General features: G+C 44.2%; 2 protein-coding genes across 4 annotated transcripts in view; one reads left to right on the forward strand and one right to left on the reverse strand.

The window, feature by feature from the left end:
* Nucleotides 1-10,978, reverse strand: part of MAPDA (N6-Methyl-AMP deaminase) — a 26,711-nt gene extending 15,733 nt beyond the window's left edge. Inside the window, exons 1-5 of one of the 3 annotated variants that reach the window (XM_055418355.2) lie at nucleotides 10,841-10,978; nucleotides 10,414-10,570; nucleotides 2,896-3,120; nucleotides 2,519-2,649; nucleotides 1,969-2,029 (exon numbers count right to left, since the gene is read on the reverse strand). In XM_055418355.2, the coding sequence (XP_055274330.1) occupies nucleotides 1,969-2,029; nucleotides 2,519-2,649; nucleotides 2,896-2,955 (252 nt within the window). In that variant the 5' untranslated portion in view covers nucleotides 2,956-3,120; nucleotides 10,414-10,570; nucleotides 10,841-10,978. Of the gene's footprint in view, nucleotides 1-1,968; nucleotides 2,030-2,518; nucleotides 2,650-2,895; nucleotides 3,121-10,413; nucleotides 10,571-10,747 lie in introns of all 3 variants that reach the window. The other 2 variants (XM_055418354.2, XM_055418356.2) reach the window with 2 other exon arrangements.
* Nucleotides 10,842-14,430, forward strand: LCMT2 (leucine carboxyl methyltransferase 2). Its single transcript, XM_055418348.2, has one exon. It carries the CDS (start codon nucleotides 10,842-10,844, stop codon nucleotides 12,891-12,893), a length of 2,052 nt encoding a protein of 683 aa, XP_055274323.2. The 3' UTR covers nucleotides 12,894-14,430.
* Nucleotides 14,431-14,702: the final 272 nt, after the last annotated feature.

The following is a 14,702-nucleotide window of genomic DNA, read 5'->3' on the forward strand; positions in this document are numbered from 1 at the left end:
AAGACTTTGCTAGGCCAGTGTGTGTGTGTGAAAGTGTGAAGTCGCTCAGTTGTGTCCGACTCTTTGTGAGCCAGTGGACTGTAGCCCACCAGGCTCCTCCATCCACAGGATTCTCCAGGCAAGAATACTGGAGTGGGTTGCCATTTCCTTCTCCAGGGTTTCTTCCTGACCCAGGGATCGAACCCAGGGATCAATCCCAGGGACTGAACCTAGGTCTCCCACATTGCAGGCAGACGCTTTAACCTCTGAGCCACCAGGGAAGCCCCATCATATCTAACTCATATCCAAGAACACTTCTCTAGGGAGTGACTTCCCTTCCCATGTCAACCAGATTCAGTCCTGTCTGCTCCAGGCAGCAATAGGTATTGCAGTCAGCTCTTGGCTCTTTGGGCTTTGCTCTCCTATGCTCTGGACTGAGAATATCAACTCAAGTTCTGTCTTCAGATACAGTACCTCACAGTTAAGTTTCCGCTTACTCCAGGGATGGTAAGACTGCACATCTCAAATAAGAAAGAACAAGGACTCTGGAATCAGACAAAACAGTCAATTCTGCCACTTTACTCATGGTGAGTGACCTTGAACAAGTTATATTTAACCTCTTTAGGTCTCAGTTTTTTTCATCTGCAAAAAGGGAGCAATAAAAATGACCACTTCAGAAAAGTCATGTTGAGCACAGAATCTAGCACATGTAATAGTTAATGTTTTTTCAGCCACATTTCAATCTTATCTTTTTGAGATTACACTCAGTTACTCTGACGAGACTGTTAAGTGATCCTCATACACTCAGCCCCATATCTATAAACAATCCCTTGACTTATTCCCACACAAGGTTTATTTATTAAAGCTTCTTATCAACTTTTAAAGAACAGAAACAATGAGTTTGGCATATTACACCCATGGAACTCTCAGAATCTAAAATGTAATCAGTTTTGCTCTGTTCCACTCAACAACAGAAAATGAGACAAAGCTTCCTGTGGTGGACATCCCTAGCAGGGTTCAACGGGACCTGCTGAGTGACTGATAAGACAACAAATGCTCCCTAGGGTTCCTATAAACCCCTGTGCATGTCTCCAACACAGAGCTTACCTCTTGATGTTGGATTTATCCTCTTATGGGTCTGTCTCTCCAACCTGACTATGGATTCCTGAGGGGCAGGGACCACGTAGATCTTTTTGTCTCTCAGTCCTAGCAGAGTGCCTGGAACACTGGGGACACTCTGTCAACTTTTGCTAAACTCTTATTAGAGTTAACCTTCCTCCAAAACGTGATTAATTTACTTAATAATTATCAAGAGGCTCAGTCTCAGCCAAGAAGAAAAATTCTTTCTTGACCAGTCAAATGTCACCTCTCCAAAAACACATTATATTATATTTCTCACTTTGCACTTTTTTCCTAAGGGTTAAGAACGCTGATAGGATTCTGCTTCTAATTAGAAAGAGAACATTTTAAAAAATGCCATCCTAATCAGATCAATGATACAAATCTAATACAAAACCAGTCATCCGGCTAAGGGAACACAGTGGAGTCCTCTAGCCCTTCATCTCCAGAGGGAAGGCAGTTTCCCTAAGGATTAATCATTCAATCTCTAAGCACCTCATGAACGTCTTCATTCTCTAAAATGTTCACCCAGAAAGTTCAAAGTATCCTGAGCAATTCAGGTAAAACCTGTGGTCAGACATTTATATAGAATTTATACATATATGAAAAAAGGACAAGATTTTCTCCTCCGCACTGTCCAATTTTCTACCTAACAGAAGATTTTGATCTTGGTTCTTTCCTCATATCATTCACAATTAATAATAGTCTTTTGATATTAGCTGTTAGACAAATGTCTTAACATTGTTTTTCAAAAGTTACCATAAAAAAAGCAAAAAAATATTTTTCATCAGACTCTTGAGTCATGTGCAACAACAGAAGGGCATCAGTTACTAATTTTTAAGCCAGTCTAAAAACTGCTTCATTTCTTACCATTAGAACATCTTCAGGGCTAGTAGTAAGTAGATGAATAATTTGAAACATCTGGAGGCATCTGCAATATGAAAAGTTTTAACATACTTTAGTCATCAAAAACTTCACTAAATTAACTGATTTTAGGCTAGTAGTAATTATATATTTATAAGGAACAACAGAATAGGTTTCTCAAAAATTACACTGATCTGGAGGGATCATCCAATGACTGAAGATTAAATGTTACTTTTAAGTGGAAAACAACAGTTTCCCTTCTTCACCCCCACAACCCCTATCTCAAGTGGAAGCAGGAAACAGGGGGAAAAAAATCAAGAAGTCTATACTTGCAAGTCTAAAGAATATTCCAATATAGTATAATCTCACAAACAATATAAATCACTAAAATTTGTCAACAGTCTGACAGCTGGAAAAAGTACTGTTTGTCAAGTTATACTCTCCATACCAGATGGCTACCTATTCCTTTAACTACAAAAATCTGAATCCTTACATACTATTTACAATCACAAAATAGGGAAAAAAGAAGTGTGTGCACAAACTCCCCCAAACTCACTCTTCTAAAGTTCTTTTCTTTCCTGCGTCAATCATAGTCATCTGACCGTGGATTTTAAGATCTGGTTTCTTGGCTATTAATTTCTTTATGGTATTGGAACTAATGGATCCATTCAAATGGGCATGAAGTTCCTAAAATAAGAGAATACAATCAGTAAAAATATTCTCAAGTCCACTAGAGTCACAGCATTGTAGCAGGTGCTTGATGTTGGGAGACTGCACTAGGCAAATGGCCTAATAGATGTAGCTATATAACTTTTAAAGTGTACAGAGTTTACACATTCTACCTATAAAATTCATTTCTCTTTTTGTGAAAAGAAACAACACAGAAGTCATTACACTTAGCAACACTCCAGAATTTTGTGGTTGAATTCTTACCACTTTAGGTAATTTTGAGTAAAACGTTGTCTTCCGTGGCTGTTCTTCTGCCTCCATCATGATTTAGCAGAATAGCAAGGTCTTTCCCCAACCACTTATTCTCGGCATGAATATTAAATGTAGTTCAGGCAGTAAGTTTGATGGCCTTGAATTTCCTTCAGACTGCTTTACTTCCACCCGTTTTGATAAGACAAACAGTATATGTAGTTCTGGGCTCAGTTTCACCTATTTAGACAAATGTAGACATTTTTAGATGTTGATGCAAAAGCAAAGAAACAGGTTCTGTTAATTTATTCCTCTAAAGACAAAAGCTCTCCAAGGCTATTAATAATTTAAGTGAGCCAACAACCTGAACTAGAAATAAGAAAAGTCCTCAAGCTGATAAGAGGGAGATTAAAATCTGAAATTTAGTAGGGTGTATAGGATTAAGGATTACTCGCTCAGCCGTGTCCAACTCTTCGTGACCCCATGGACTGTACCTGCCAGGTTCCTGTCCATGGGATTCTCCAGGCAAGAATACTGGAGTGGGTTGCCACTTCCTTCTCCAGGGGATCTTCCCAACCCAGGAAGATATATACCTTTACAAGTAGGGTATATACTTTTACCTATTAGCACTTTCCACAAAACTATGTCTAAACTAGAAATTTATAAGACCTACTTTGGGTTCAAAAGTTCACATTTTCGAACTGTTTAAAATACATTAAGTAAGAATAGAGGCAATGCAATCAGATGGACCTAGGTTAATCCTTGTACCAGTTCCGCCCTTTAGTAGGTGTGTGGCCCAGAGTCACTTTTAACTCCAGGCTTCAATTTCCTTAACTGTAAAAATGTGATTAAAAAATGGGATAAAAATTCAATAAAAATGCAGAGAAGATGAATCTGAAGCCTGTTATATACAGTGAAATAAGTCAGAAAGAGAAGAGCAAACATCATGTATTAATGCATATATACGGAATCCAGAAAAACAGTACTGATGAACCTATTTACATTGAAGAAAATGGAGACACAGATGTAGAGAAAGAACCTGTGGACACAGCTGGGGAAAGGAGACGCTAAGAGAAATTGAGAAAGTAGCACTGCCATATATACACTTCAGTTCAGTTCAGTCGCTCAGTCATGTCTGACTCTTCACGACCCCATGGAGCACAGCACGCCAGGCCTCCCTGTCCATCACCAACTCCTGGAGTTCACTCAAACTCATCTCCATTGAGTCAGTGATGCTATCTGGCCATCTCATCCTCTGTTGTCCCCTTCTCCTCCGGCCTTCAATCTTCCCCAGCAACAGGGTCTTTTCAAATGAGTCAACTCTTCACATCAGGTGGCCAAAGATTTGGAGTTTCAGCTTCAAAATCAGTCCTTCCAATGAACACTCAGGATATATACACTATCATGTGTGAAATAGATAACCAGCAGGAAGCTGCTCCATAACACAGGGAGCCCAGCCTGGTGCTCTGTGATGACCTCAAGGGGTAGGATGGTGTGGGGGGAGGGAGGCTCAAGGGGAAAGGAGATATATATACAATTATGACAGATTCACAGTGATGTAAGTCTGAGACCGCCACAACACTAGAAAGCAATTATCCTTCAAAAAGAAAAAGAAAAAAAGCAGAGTAGCTGTGAGGATTAATAAAGTAACTTAAATTCACCTCCTCTATCCTCCTGGATAATCCAGTGAGCATGTCTAAGTCAGCATTTTATCACACTGTATCTCCATCACTGATTTGTCTTTCTCCCTCCCAGAACTATATAAACTTCCTAAAAACAGGGATTATGGCTTATACTACCTCCCCAGCACCTGACAGGGGATATGGTGAGTGCATGCATGTTCAGTCATGTCTGACTCTTTGTGACCCCATGTTCTGTAGCCCGCCAGGCTCCTCTGTCCATGGGATTTTTCAGGCAGGAATACTGAAGAAGGTTGTCATTTCCTCCTCGAGGGGATCTTCCCAATCCAGGGATCAAACCTGTGTCTCCTGCATCTCTGGCATTGGCAGGAGGATTCTTTACCAGTGCACTACCTGGGAAGCTCCAGGGATAGAGTAGGATAATTAAGTAGTTTAATTTAATAATCCACTAGGGGATTAGCAATGGCAAGCCACTCCAGTACTATTGCCTAGAAAATCCCCTGGATGGAGGAGCCTGGTAGGCTGCAGTCCGTGGGGTCACTAAGGGTCGGACACAGCTGAGCGACTTCACTTTCACACACTGGAGAAGGAAATGGCAACCCACTCCAGTGTTCTTGCCTGGAGAATCCCAGGGATGGGGGAGCCTGGTGGGCTTCCGTCTATGGGGTCACACAGAGTTGGACACGACTGAAGTGACGCAGCAGCAGCAGCAGCAGGGGATTATTACAGAGAAGGCAATGGCAAGCCACTCCAGTACTCTTGCCTAGAAAATCCCATGGATGGAGGAGCCTGGTAGGCTGCAGTCCATGGGGTCGCTACAAGTCAGACATGACTGAGCAACTTCACTTTCACTTTTCACTCACACATTGGAGAAGGAATCGGCAGCCCATTCCAGTGTTCTTGCCTGGAGAATCCCAGGGACGGGGGAGCCTGGTGGGCTGCCGTCTATGGGGTCGCAGAGTCGGACATGACTGAAGTGACTTAGCAGCAGCAGCAGGGGATTATTAAAAACAGAAAGGGAATTTTACAGGAGTTTGGGAGACTGGTGTAAGCTAAAGACCACTCAAGAAAAGAATCCAGTAACCTGGTAACAATCTACTTTACCTTGAAGGAAGACTAGCTGCATCCAAGTGCCAGACACACTGAAGCCAAAGACCCTGATAGTTAAAAACACAAGACCATAGGTATGGGGTCTGAATCTTGTTATACAAAGTCAGGGAGTTAATAGTCCTTGAAGAGTTGCATTTCTGCACATAGCCAAGACAGGAATATAGGTGAAAGGAGAAACAAACTAGGTGAGAGAAGACATTACACCGAAACCTGAGATGAATTACCATATTTCAGTATATGTTACCACCCTTTTGCTAATACACATATGATTTAAATAGCACCATGAGAGTCCCGGTTAAATCACAGAGAACCAAAGGAGAAACTAATGATGTAAGTCTTGACATCTGCCCAAGAATGAGGAAGAAGGTGGTCCTGGGGCAGAGCCTTTTCATCCGCCCATTTGCATTTCTCACAAGTGTTCTCTGCTAAAACACTCATTCTTTGCTTGCCACTCTCTCACTGAAATCTTTCTGCAATGAGACAAAAGGACCAGAGCGTCAGTAAATCCGAACACCAGGTAAGCGAAGTTTCAATTAAAAGACAGTGGGTTCGAGTCCTTCCTAAGTCAGGGGATTGTGGGTTTAAGTCCCAGCCGATGGGTTCGAATTCTAATTTGAGTTTTGGCTGGGTCGCACCCGAAAAGGAGTGCAGTTTCACACCTAGCAGAGTGCCCAGCACATTGTAGATGATAAATAAATCCTAATTTCCCTTTACCTCTGAAGGTCGATTATAAATTAAGACAAAATTTCAGATGATATTTTGTGATTTTTAGAAGTAGCCACCTTGACCCTTTGGGTTCTGATATTAATGATATTGATAAGAATAGCAGTTTCCATTCAGAGCTTACCAGTTAGGTAGCAAGTGCTTTTAATAATATTATTTTTAATTCTTCCAGTAACTGCAAAATACCTACTTTTACCACATTAAAAATCAATCAGTTGACACTGAGAAGGGGTAAATAAGCTATCAAGGTATTAAAATGGGCAATTAAGAAAATGGTTTATACAGGATGCTTCCCTGGTGGCTCAGACAGTACAGAATCTGCCTGAAACATAGGAGACCCATGTTCAACCCCTGAGTCAGGAAGACTCCCTGGAGGAAGAAATGACTACCCACTTCAAGATTCTTGCCTGGAGAATTCCATGGACAGAGGAGCCTGGTGGGCTATAGTCCACAGCTCCTCCAGAACTGGACATGACTGAGTGACTAACATATACACACACAGGACTTGATAGCCATAGAAATCCACAGTCATTAAGCGTTTACGCTTCTACAAACATAAAAATATGCTCAACATCACGAATTATTAGAGAAATGCAAATCAAAACTACAAATGACATATCACCTCGCACCAGTCAGAATGGCCATAATTTAAAAAAATCTACAAACAACAAATACAGGAGAGGGTGTGAAGAAAAGAGAACCCTTTTGCACTGCTGGTCAGAATGTAAATTGATACAGCCCCTATGGAATACAGGCTGTTCCTTGAAAAATCAAAAATAGAACTACCATATGATCCAGCAATTCCACTACTGGGCATATACTCTGAGAAAATCACAATGTAGACTTTCCTCGTGGTCCAGTGGTTCAGAATCCATTTGTCCTAATATTTCATCAAATTAGAGCAGAGCCAGAATCAGGTCTTCTCTTTTCCCAGAGAATTTTTTTCCTCCCCGCCCTCTGTCCCTGCCCCACAAAGGGAACTCAGAATAATAAAAACACCTGCTGCTATTTATTAAGCACTCAGTATGGGCCAGATGGTCTGTGAAATGTCTTAGTTGGCAGTTGTACTTAATTCTCATAAAATCTATGAGGTATAACTGTCCCATTTTACAGAAAAATATACAGATTTTAAAAAAATAACCTGAGGGGGGTAAAAAAACTGGAGGGAATTCTCTGGTGGTTCAGTAGCTAGGACTCTGTGCTTTCACTGTGAGGGCATGGGTTCAATCCCTGGACAGGGAACTAAGATTCGGGAGACACCTCTGGTGCAGTTGAAACACACAAATACACACACACCAGAAAACAACTGTAAGGTACCCAATTCACTAATTTTGCTCCATTCTCTTTCTTCTAGAATCACTTTTCTTGATATGTTCTTTACCAAAAATATAGCATTTTTAATATATCATGTACATTTGATTAACTTGCCATATAAAAATTTATTTCTACAGTGCTATGTATTTTGTCCAAAGTCCAACATCCCTCTATTTTTCTCTCTGACTCTCAATCAACCCTGAGATACTTCACTTAATCCCCTCATTTTAGAAATGAACATCTTAAAGCCCAGCAAACTCAGGGGAGTCCTTCTCCCATTTCCTTCAGGGGCAATTTTAAACTCCTCAAGAGCTCCGCTAGACCCAGCTGCCTCACACTCAACTTTACAACTCAGTCACTAGTTTTACAGAGACAACAAAAGCCTTTAGGCATGAATTTCCTGTATTTCTCTCTGCCCTCCCTCACACTTAATCTTATCTGTATCTATACCCCTTCTTCCTTCATGAGTCAGAGAAAGAGGACTCAGTTTCCTGTTCCCAAGACTAATCTATACCCAATATTCCATTCCTTCTTATCTATTCCAAGACATTACTCCACTAGTTAATCTTCTCACTTTTCTGCAAGTCAGCCTCTCTCCACTTGCTAATTTCTCCAAGGGAACCACCACGCAAATACAGTACTTGCTTCCACCTTTAAAAAAAACCCACAAAACAACTTTCTGTTATCCCCCATTCTTCTTTACTGACCTGTCTCTTCTTTCCTTCTGAGCTACACTCCTTGAGCTGCCTCCATTTACTTATATCCCATTCACCAAAACATGAATTCTGCCCCTACTGTTTCACAGAAATTGCTCTCCCTAAAGTCACTAAGTTTCACACGCTAGTAAAGCAATGGTCAAAATTCTCCAAGCCAGGCTTCAACAATACGTGAACCGTGAACTTCCAGATGTTCAAGCTGGTTTTAGAAAAGGTAGAGGAACCAAAGATCAAATTGCCAACATCCGCTGGATCATGGAAAAAGCAAGAGAGTTCCAGAAAAACATCTATTTCTGCTTTATTGACTATGCCAAAGCCTTTGACTGTGTGGATCACAATAAACTGTGGAAAATTCTAAAAGAGATGGGAATATTAGAGCACCTGACCTGCCTCTTGAGAAATCTGTATGCAGGTCAAGAAGCAACAGTTAGAACTGGACATGGAACAACAGACTGGTTCCAAATAGGAGAAGGGGTATGTCAAGGCTGTATATTGTCACCCTGCTTATTTAACTTATATGCAGAGTACATCATAAGAAACGCTGGGCTGGATGAAGCACAGGCTGGAATCAAGATTGCTGGGAGAAAATATTAATAACCTCAGATATGTAAATGACACCACCCTTATGGCAGAAAGTGAAGAAGAACTAAAGAGCCTCTTGATGAAAGTGAAAGAGGAGAGTGAAAATGTTGGCTTAAAGCTCAACATTAAGAAAACTAAGATTATGGCATCCGGTCCCATCACTTCATGTCAAATAGATGTGGAAACAATGGCAGACTTTATTTTTGGGGGGCTCCAAAATCACTGCAGATAGTGACTGCAGCCATGAAATTGAAAGACACTTACTCCTTGGGAGAAAAGCTATGACCAACCTAGACAGCATATTAAAAAGCAGAGATGTTACTTTGCCAACAAAGGTCTGTCTAGTCAAGGCTATGGTTTTTCCAGTAGTCATGTATGGATGTGAGAGTTGGACTAAAAAGAAAGCTGAGCACCAAATAATTGATGTTTTTGAACTATGGGGTTGGAGAAGACTCTTGAGAGTCCCTTGGACTGCAAGGAGAGCCAACCAGTCCATCCTAAAGGAAATCAGTCCTGAACATTCATTGGAAGGACTGATGTTGAAGCTGAAACTCCAATACTTTGGCCACTTGATGCAAAGGGCTGACTCATTTGAAAAGACCCTGATGCTGGGAAAGATTGAAGGTGGGAGGAGAAGGGGACGACAGAGGATGAGATGGTTGGATGGCATCACTGACTCAAAGGACATGAGTCTGAGTAAACTCCGGGAGTTGGTGATGGACAGGGAGGCCTGGCATGCTGCAGTCCATGGGGTCGCAAAGAGTCAGACACTTGACTGACTGAACTGAACTAACTGAAAGTCACTAAGAGCTCTTAAACACCAAATCTAAATGACACAGTTCTAGTATCCAATCAGCTGGACTCCAAAGCTCATGCCCTTCACCATTATGCCATACTGCTTCAAGGTAACCATACTTAAGAGTCATCCTGATTTCCTTCTCCATCTAGGCTCCCACAGTCAGCAAATCCCAATTAACAAGTTACAAATCCTGCAAGTATCTTTGCAAGTGATTTCCTACTGGTGATGACTCCCAAACACTCAAAGTAGAAACTTGATGATTATTTTAAACTGCCAAGACTCAGAAAGAATAATCACGTCTCTTCTGTGATTCCCTCTTCTGCAGACATATTCAATTCTACCCAAGAACTTTGAACGCGGAGGGGAGTATCACTTTACAGCTGAGATACGGGCTGAGTGGTTTACTTACTGTAAGCTTAGCACAGAGCCTGGGATACAAGGGAATCAACAGTACACATCTGTGGGGAAACACTGATTGAGTGAATCACAACCTATGCAAAGGTTTCTTCATTTTGTACTTGGCCTCACTGACTTGTTTTCAGCCTTAAATGGGATCTCTTCGTAAGTATTGGTAGTTACCATCCAAGGAATGACCGTTGCAGGCGCCGCAGTCCAAGGAGTTCTGGGTTGTCAGTCCCCACAGACTCACCTCTGAAAGATTTTTGTCAACAGTTGAGTCAGCTTATGAAAACTTAAGATAAGTTTTCGTTTCAGCCAGAAGTCTTGTAGAAAAGTGACAATCCGAGCTTCCCCGACACAGTCCACGTGTCCACAAAAATCCACAGCCGTCAGTCTACCCGCGAAACCTCGGTCATAGAAAATCAAAGACATGTCAATCACAGCTGACTGTCAGCGCCAGTTGCAGCCTACTCAATCCTGATTGGCGAGGCGCGCCCTTCCCGGAAGTGACGACCGCCTATCCGAGGAAGAGATGTAACGGAGCGTTGTTTTCCCCCACCCCCCCGTCCCGCCCCGCCCAGTACCGAGTCCGCGAGCTGTACTCGCGGGTACAGGATACTACGGGGCGAAAGGGCAGCTCACCACCCCGATGGACCGCCGCTCCTGACCCCGCTGACCATGGGCTCGCGCAACCGCGAACGTCGGGCTGAGGCAGTGCAGAGCACCAACGACAGCAGCGCGCTCAGCAAGAGCTCCCTGGCCGCGCGCGGGTACGTGCACGACGCCTTTGCTGCCTTGCTGGTTCCGGGGACGGCGCGCCGCGCGCCGCTCATCCACCGCGGCTACTACGTCCGCGCACGCGCCGTGCGGCACTGCGTGCGCGCCTTCGTAGAGCGGACGGGCGCGGCCCCCGGCACCCCTCGCGCGCAGATTCTGTCGCTGGGCGCCGGCTCAGACTCGCTGTATTTTCGCCTCAAGACTGCGGGCCGCCTGGCGGGGGCTGCTGTCTGGGAGGTGGATTTTCCGGACGTGGCCGAGCGCAAAGCGCAGAGGATTCGAGATACGCCGGATCTCCGCGCGTTAACCGGGCCTTTCCAGAGCGGAGACCCTAGGTCCACGCTGTGCTTTGAGAGCTCGGACTACCGCATCCTGGGCCTGGACCTGCGGCAGCTGCAGCGGCTGGACCAGGCCCTTGCCGCCGCGGGCCTTGACGCGGCCGCCCCGACTCTGCTCCTGGCTGAGGCCGTGCTCACCTACCTCGAGCCGGATGATGCCGCGGCCCTCATCGCCTGGGCCGCCCAGCGGTTTTCTAATGCCATTTTCGTCGTCTACGAGCAGATGAGGCCGCAGGACGCCTTTGGCGAGTTTATGCAGCAACATTTTCGGCATCTGAATTCTCCCCTTCATGGCCTGGACCGCTTTCCCGACGCGGAGGCCCAGCAGCAGCGCTTCCTTCAGGCCGGCTGGACTGCCTGTCGCGCCATGGACCTGAATGAATTCTATCGCTGCTTTCTCCCCGCAGAAGAACGCCGACGCGTGGAAAATCTTGAACCTTTTGACGAGTATGAGGAGTGGCATCTGAAGTGTGCCCACTATTTCATTCTAGCCGCTTCTCTGGGAGACAGCCTGTCCCAGACTCTGGTGTTTCCACCCTCAGAGACGTTTCCTCGGATAGATCCTGCTTTCCCTTCAGGAGTCTTCCCTGCCAGTGTAGTCACTGGGGACACCCAGGGCCCATGCCTTAAGAGATATGGCCACGCCTCTGTCCTTTTGAGCCCAGGCGTTATTCTCAGTGCAGGAGGATTTGGAGAGCAGGAGGGGCGACATTGCCGAGTGACCAAGTTTCACATGCTCCTAAGATACAGTGACTTTGAATGGAAAGGCAACCAGATAGGCAGTTGGGGAGCTCAGTGGGATGGACGCCTTTATCACACCATGACAAAAGTTACAGATACTCAGGTTCTGGTTCTAGGAGGGAGACTGTCCCCAGTGACTCCAGCCTTGGGGATACTCCATCTTTCTTGTGAGAATGAGGATAATAGCACTGAGGACCCAAATGTAACAGTCACGAAGTTCGGTCCAGGAGAAGATTCCACCTTGTCACGTTGGCGCCATTCAACAACAGAAGTGTCCTGTGAAAATCAGAAATATTTGTTTGTGTATGGGGGCCGCAGTGTGGCAGAACCTGTACTAAGTGACTGGCATTTCCTCCATGTGGGGACAATGACTTGGGTTAGGATCCCAGTGGAGGGAGAAGGACCTGAAGGTCGGCATTCCCATAGTGCCTGCAGCTGGCAAGGGGGAGCCCTCATTGCTGGAGGTCTGGGTGCTTCTGAGGAGCCACTGAGCTCTGTATTCTTTCTGAAACCAATCACTTGTGGATTCCTCTGGGAATCCATAGCCATCCAGCCTCCCATTACCCCAAGGTACTCCCACACAGCTCATGTAGTCAGTGGGAAGCTTTTGTTGGTTGGAGGGGTTTGGATTCATTCCTCTGCAGTTCCTGGAGTGACTGTTATTGATTTGTCTACAGGATTGAGCTTTGAGTATCAGATTGACACAACATGTGTGCCATGGCCATTAATGTTACACAATCATACCAGCATCCTCTTTCCTGAAGAGCAGCAGCTCCTGCTCCTTGGAGGTGGTGGGAACTGCTTTTCCTTTGGCACCTACTTCAACCCCCATACAGTGACATTAGACCTTTCTCCTTTAAGTGCTAGACAGTAAAGACTGGCACTTAAAGAAGACTTCCTATATATTCAGTTCAGTTTAGTTCAGTTCATTCGCGTCCGACTCTCCGCGACCCCATGAATCACAGCATGCCAGGCATCCCTGTCCATCACCAACTCCCGGAGTTCACTCAAACTCATGTCCACAGAGTCCGTGATGCCATCCAGCCATCTCATTCTCGGTCGTCCCCTTCTCCTCCCACCCCCAACTTTTCCCAGCATCAGAGTCTTTTCCAGTGAGTCAACTCGTCACATGAGGTGGCCAAAGAATTGCAGTTTCAGCTTTAGCATCAGTCCTTCCAATGAACACCCAGGGTCGATCTCCCTTAGAATGGACTGGTTGGATCTCCTTGCGGTAGAAGGGGCTCTCAAGAGTCTTCAGAACCCACTAAAGTGGACAATAAAGCTTTCCAAAATAGGATTTGACCCTGGCTTTGGATAGTACCACTCCCCCTTCCCACTTCTTTTTTTGTTTTTGGTTTTTTCTTAGCACTGCTACTCAGTGCAGAAAGTGGAGAAAAACAATTTTTTTAAACACACCAAAATTCCAAGAGATAGTACGAAAATACTGTGGTCGTATAGTCCTCGAGTAGGATTTGGGGGCCTCTGATCCCCGTATCTAATGTCCTGGTCTTCCACTTTCTAATCGAGTTTACCCAATTATTGAGTTACGATGACCTATCGCCTAAGTAAAGTGAGAAATTTCCCACTCCCAGGCTTTGTGATTTTAGATGGGACCTTGGAAAAAGTTTCACACAGATCCTTGCTAAGAACACAAGATTGAATATAGGTGAGGGGACATGTTTTTTACCTCATTCTTTATGTAAAAAGCCTGAAATGAACCCAGCTGCAGTTTGATTAAAGCACTGTACCACTTAGCTCAGCAGAGAGCTTAGATAGCTTTAATAAGACATTTATATGACTATTGAGACACGTGCTTTTGTTCAATTTTTTTTTGCCACTAGTTCAATACTTACTTATATTTATAAATGCTAATAAACAAAACGGTTTGATTTCTCAGTTTGTACATGGTATGAAAATGTTTTGCTCCATATCTGTGCTCCATGCTTCACTATGTTCTGTGCCCCAGGAGGTCAACTACGTCAATGAGTTTTCTTGTTCTCTGGTTCCTGGAGAGTTCCATCAGTCAGAAGTACCAGAGAAGGATGGTTCAACAGGAAGAGTGAGTCAGGGTATTCCCAGTGTTTCCCCTACCAGGCTGTAAGTTGGCAGCAGCTGCATTCTTCAGTCAAAAGCCACAGCCATAAGTTGACTCGGCATCCCTCCAAAGAATTCAGCATCTTCGTTGCATTAACCACATCTTAAGTGTCCAGAGACCCGGGTTCGATCCCTGGGTCAGGAAGATCCCCTGGAGAAGGAAACGGTAACCCACTCCAGTATTCTTGCCTGGAGAATCCCATGGACGGAGAAGCCTGGTAGGCTACAGTCCCCGGGGTCGCAAAGAGTCGGATACGACTGAGCGACAGAACAGAACGGAAGTGTTCAATAACCACATGTGACTAACTTATAGAATTAGACAATGCAGATGTAGAACATTTTCATCACTGCAGAAAGATCTGGACTCCACTGAGGTACTTCACCATTTTGACTTGGTTTACCTAACCCTGCTCATCCCTTTTTAATTAGTATCTTCATTAAACTCTCCTCAATTACCTCCTTTAAATGAACCATTTTTCCTGGTGAGCCTTCTGAGATCCATAGAACATCTAAGGTATTCATTCTTAAAACTTGAGCCTTAGCTTATCATCAAAATTGTGTATACCTTGTGAATTCATGTCTCAAAAAT

The sequence above is a fragment of the Moschus berezovskii genome, chromosome 21 (assembly GCF_049115385.1).
Source record: "Moschus berezovskii isolate FMDL1 chromosome 21, NW_MosBer_1.0, whole genome shotgun sequence".
NCBI classification, from domain to species: Eukaryota; Metazoa; Chordata; class Mammalia; order Artiodactyla; family Moschidae; genus Moschus; species Moschus berezovskii.

What these genes read in the sequence shown, in the direction of transcription:
- LCMT2 (XM_055418348.2), top strand. Translation starts at nt 10,842, where the DNA reads ATGGGCTCGCGCAACCGCGAACGTCGGGCTGAGGCAGTGCAGAGCACC.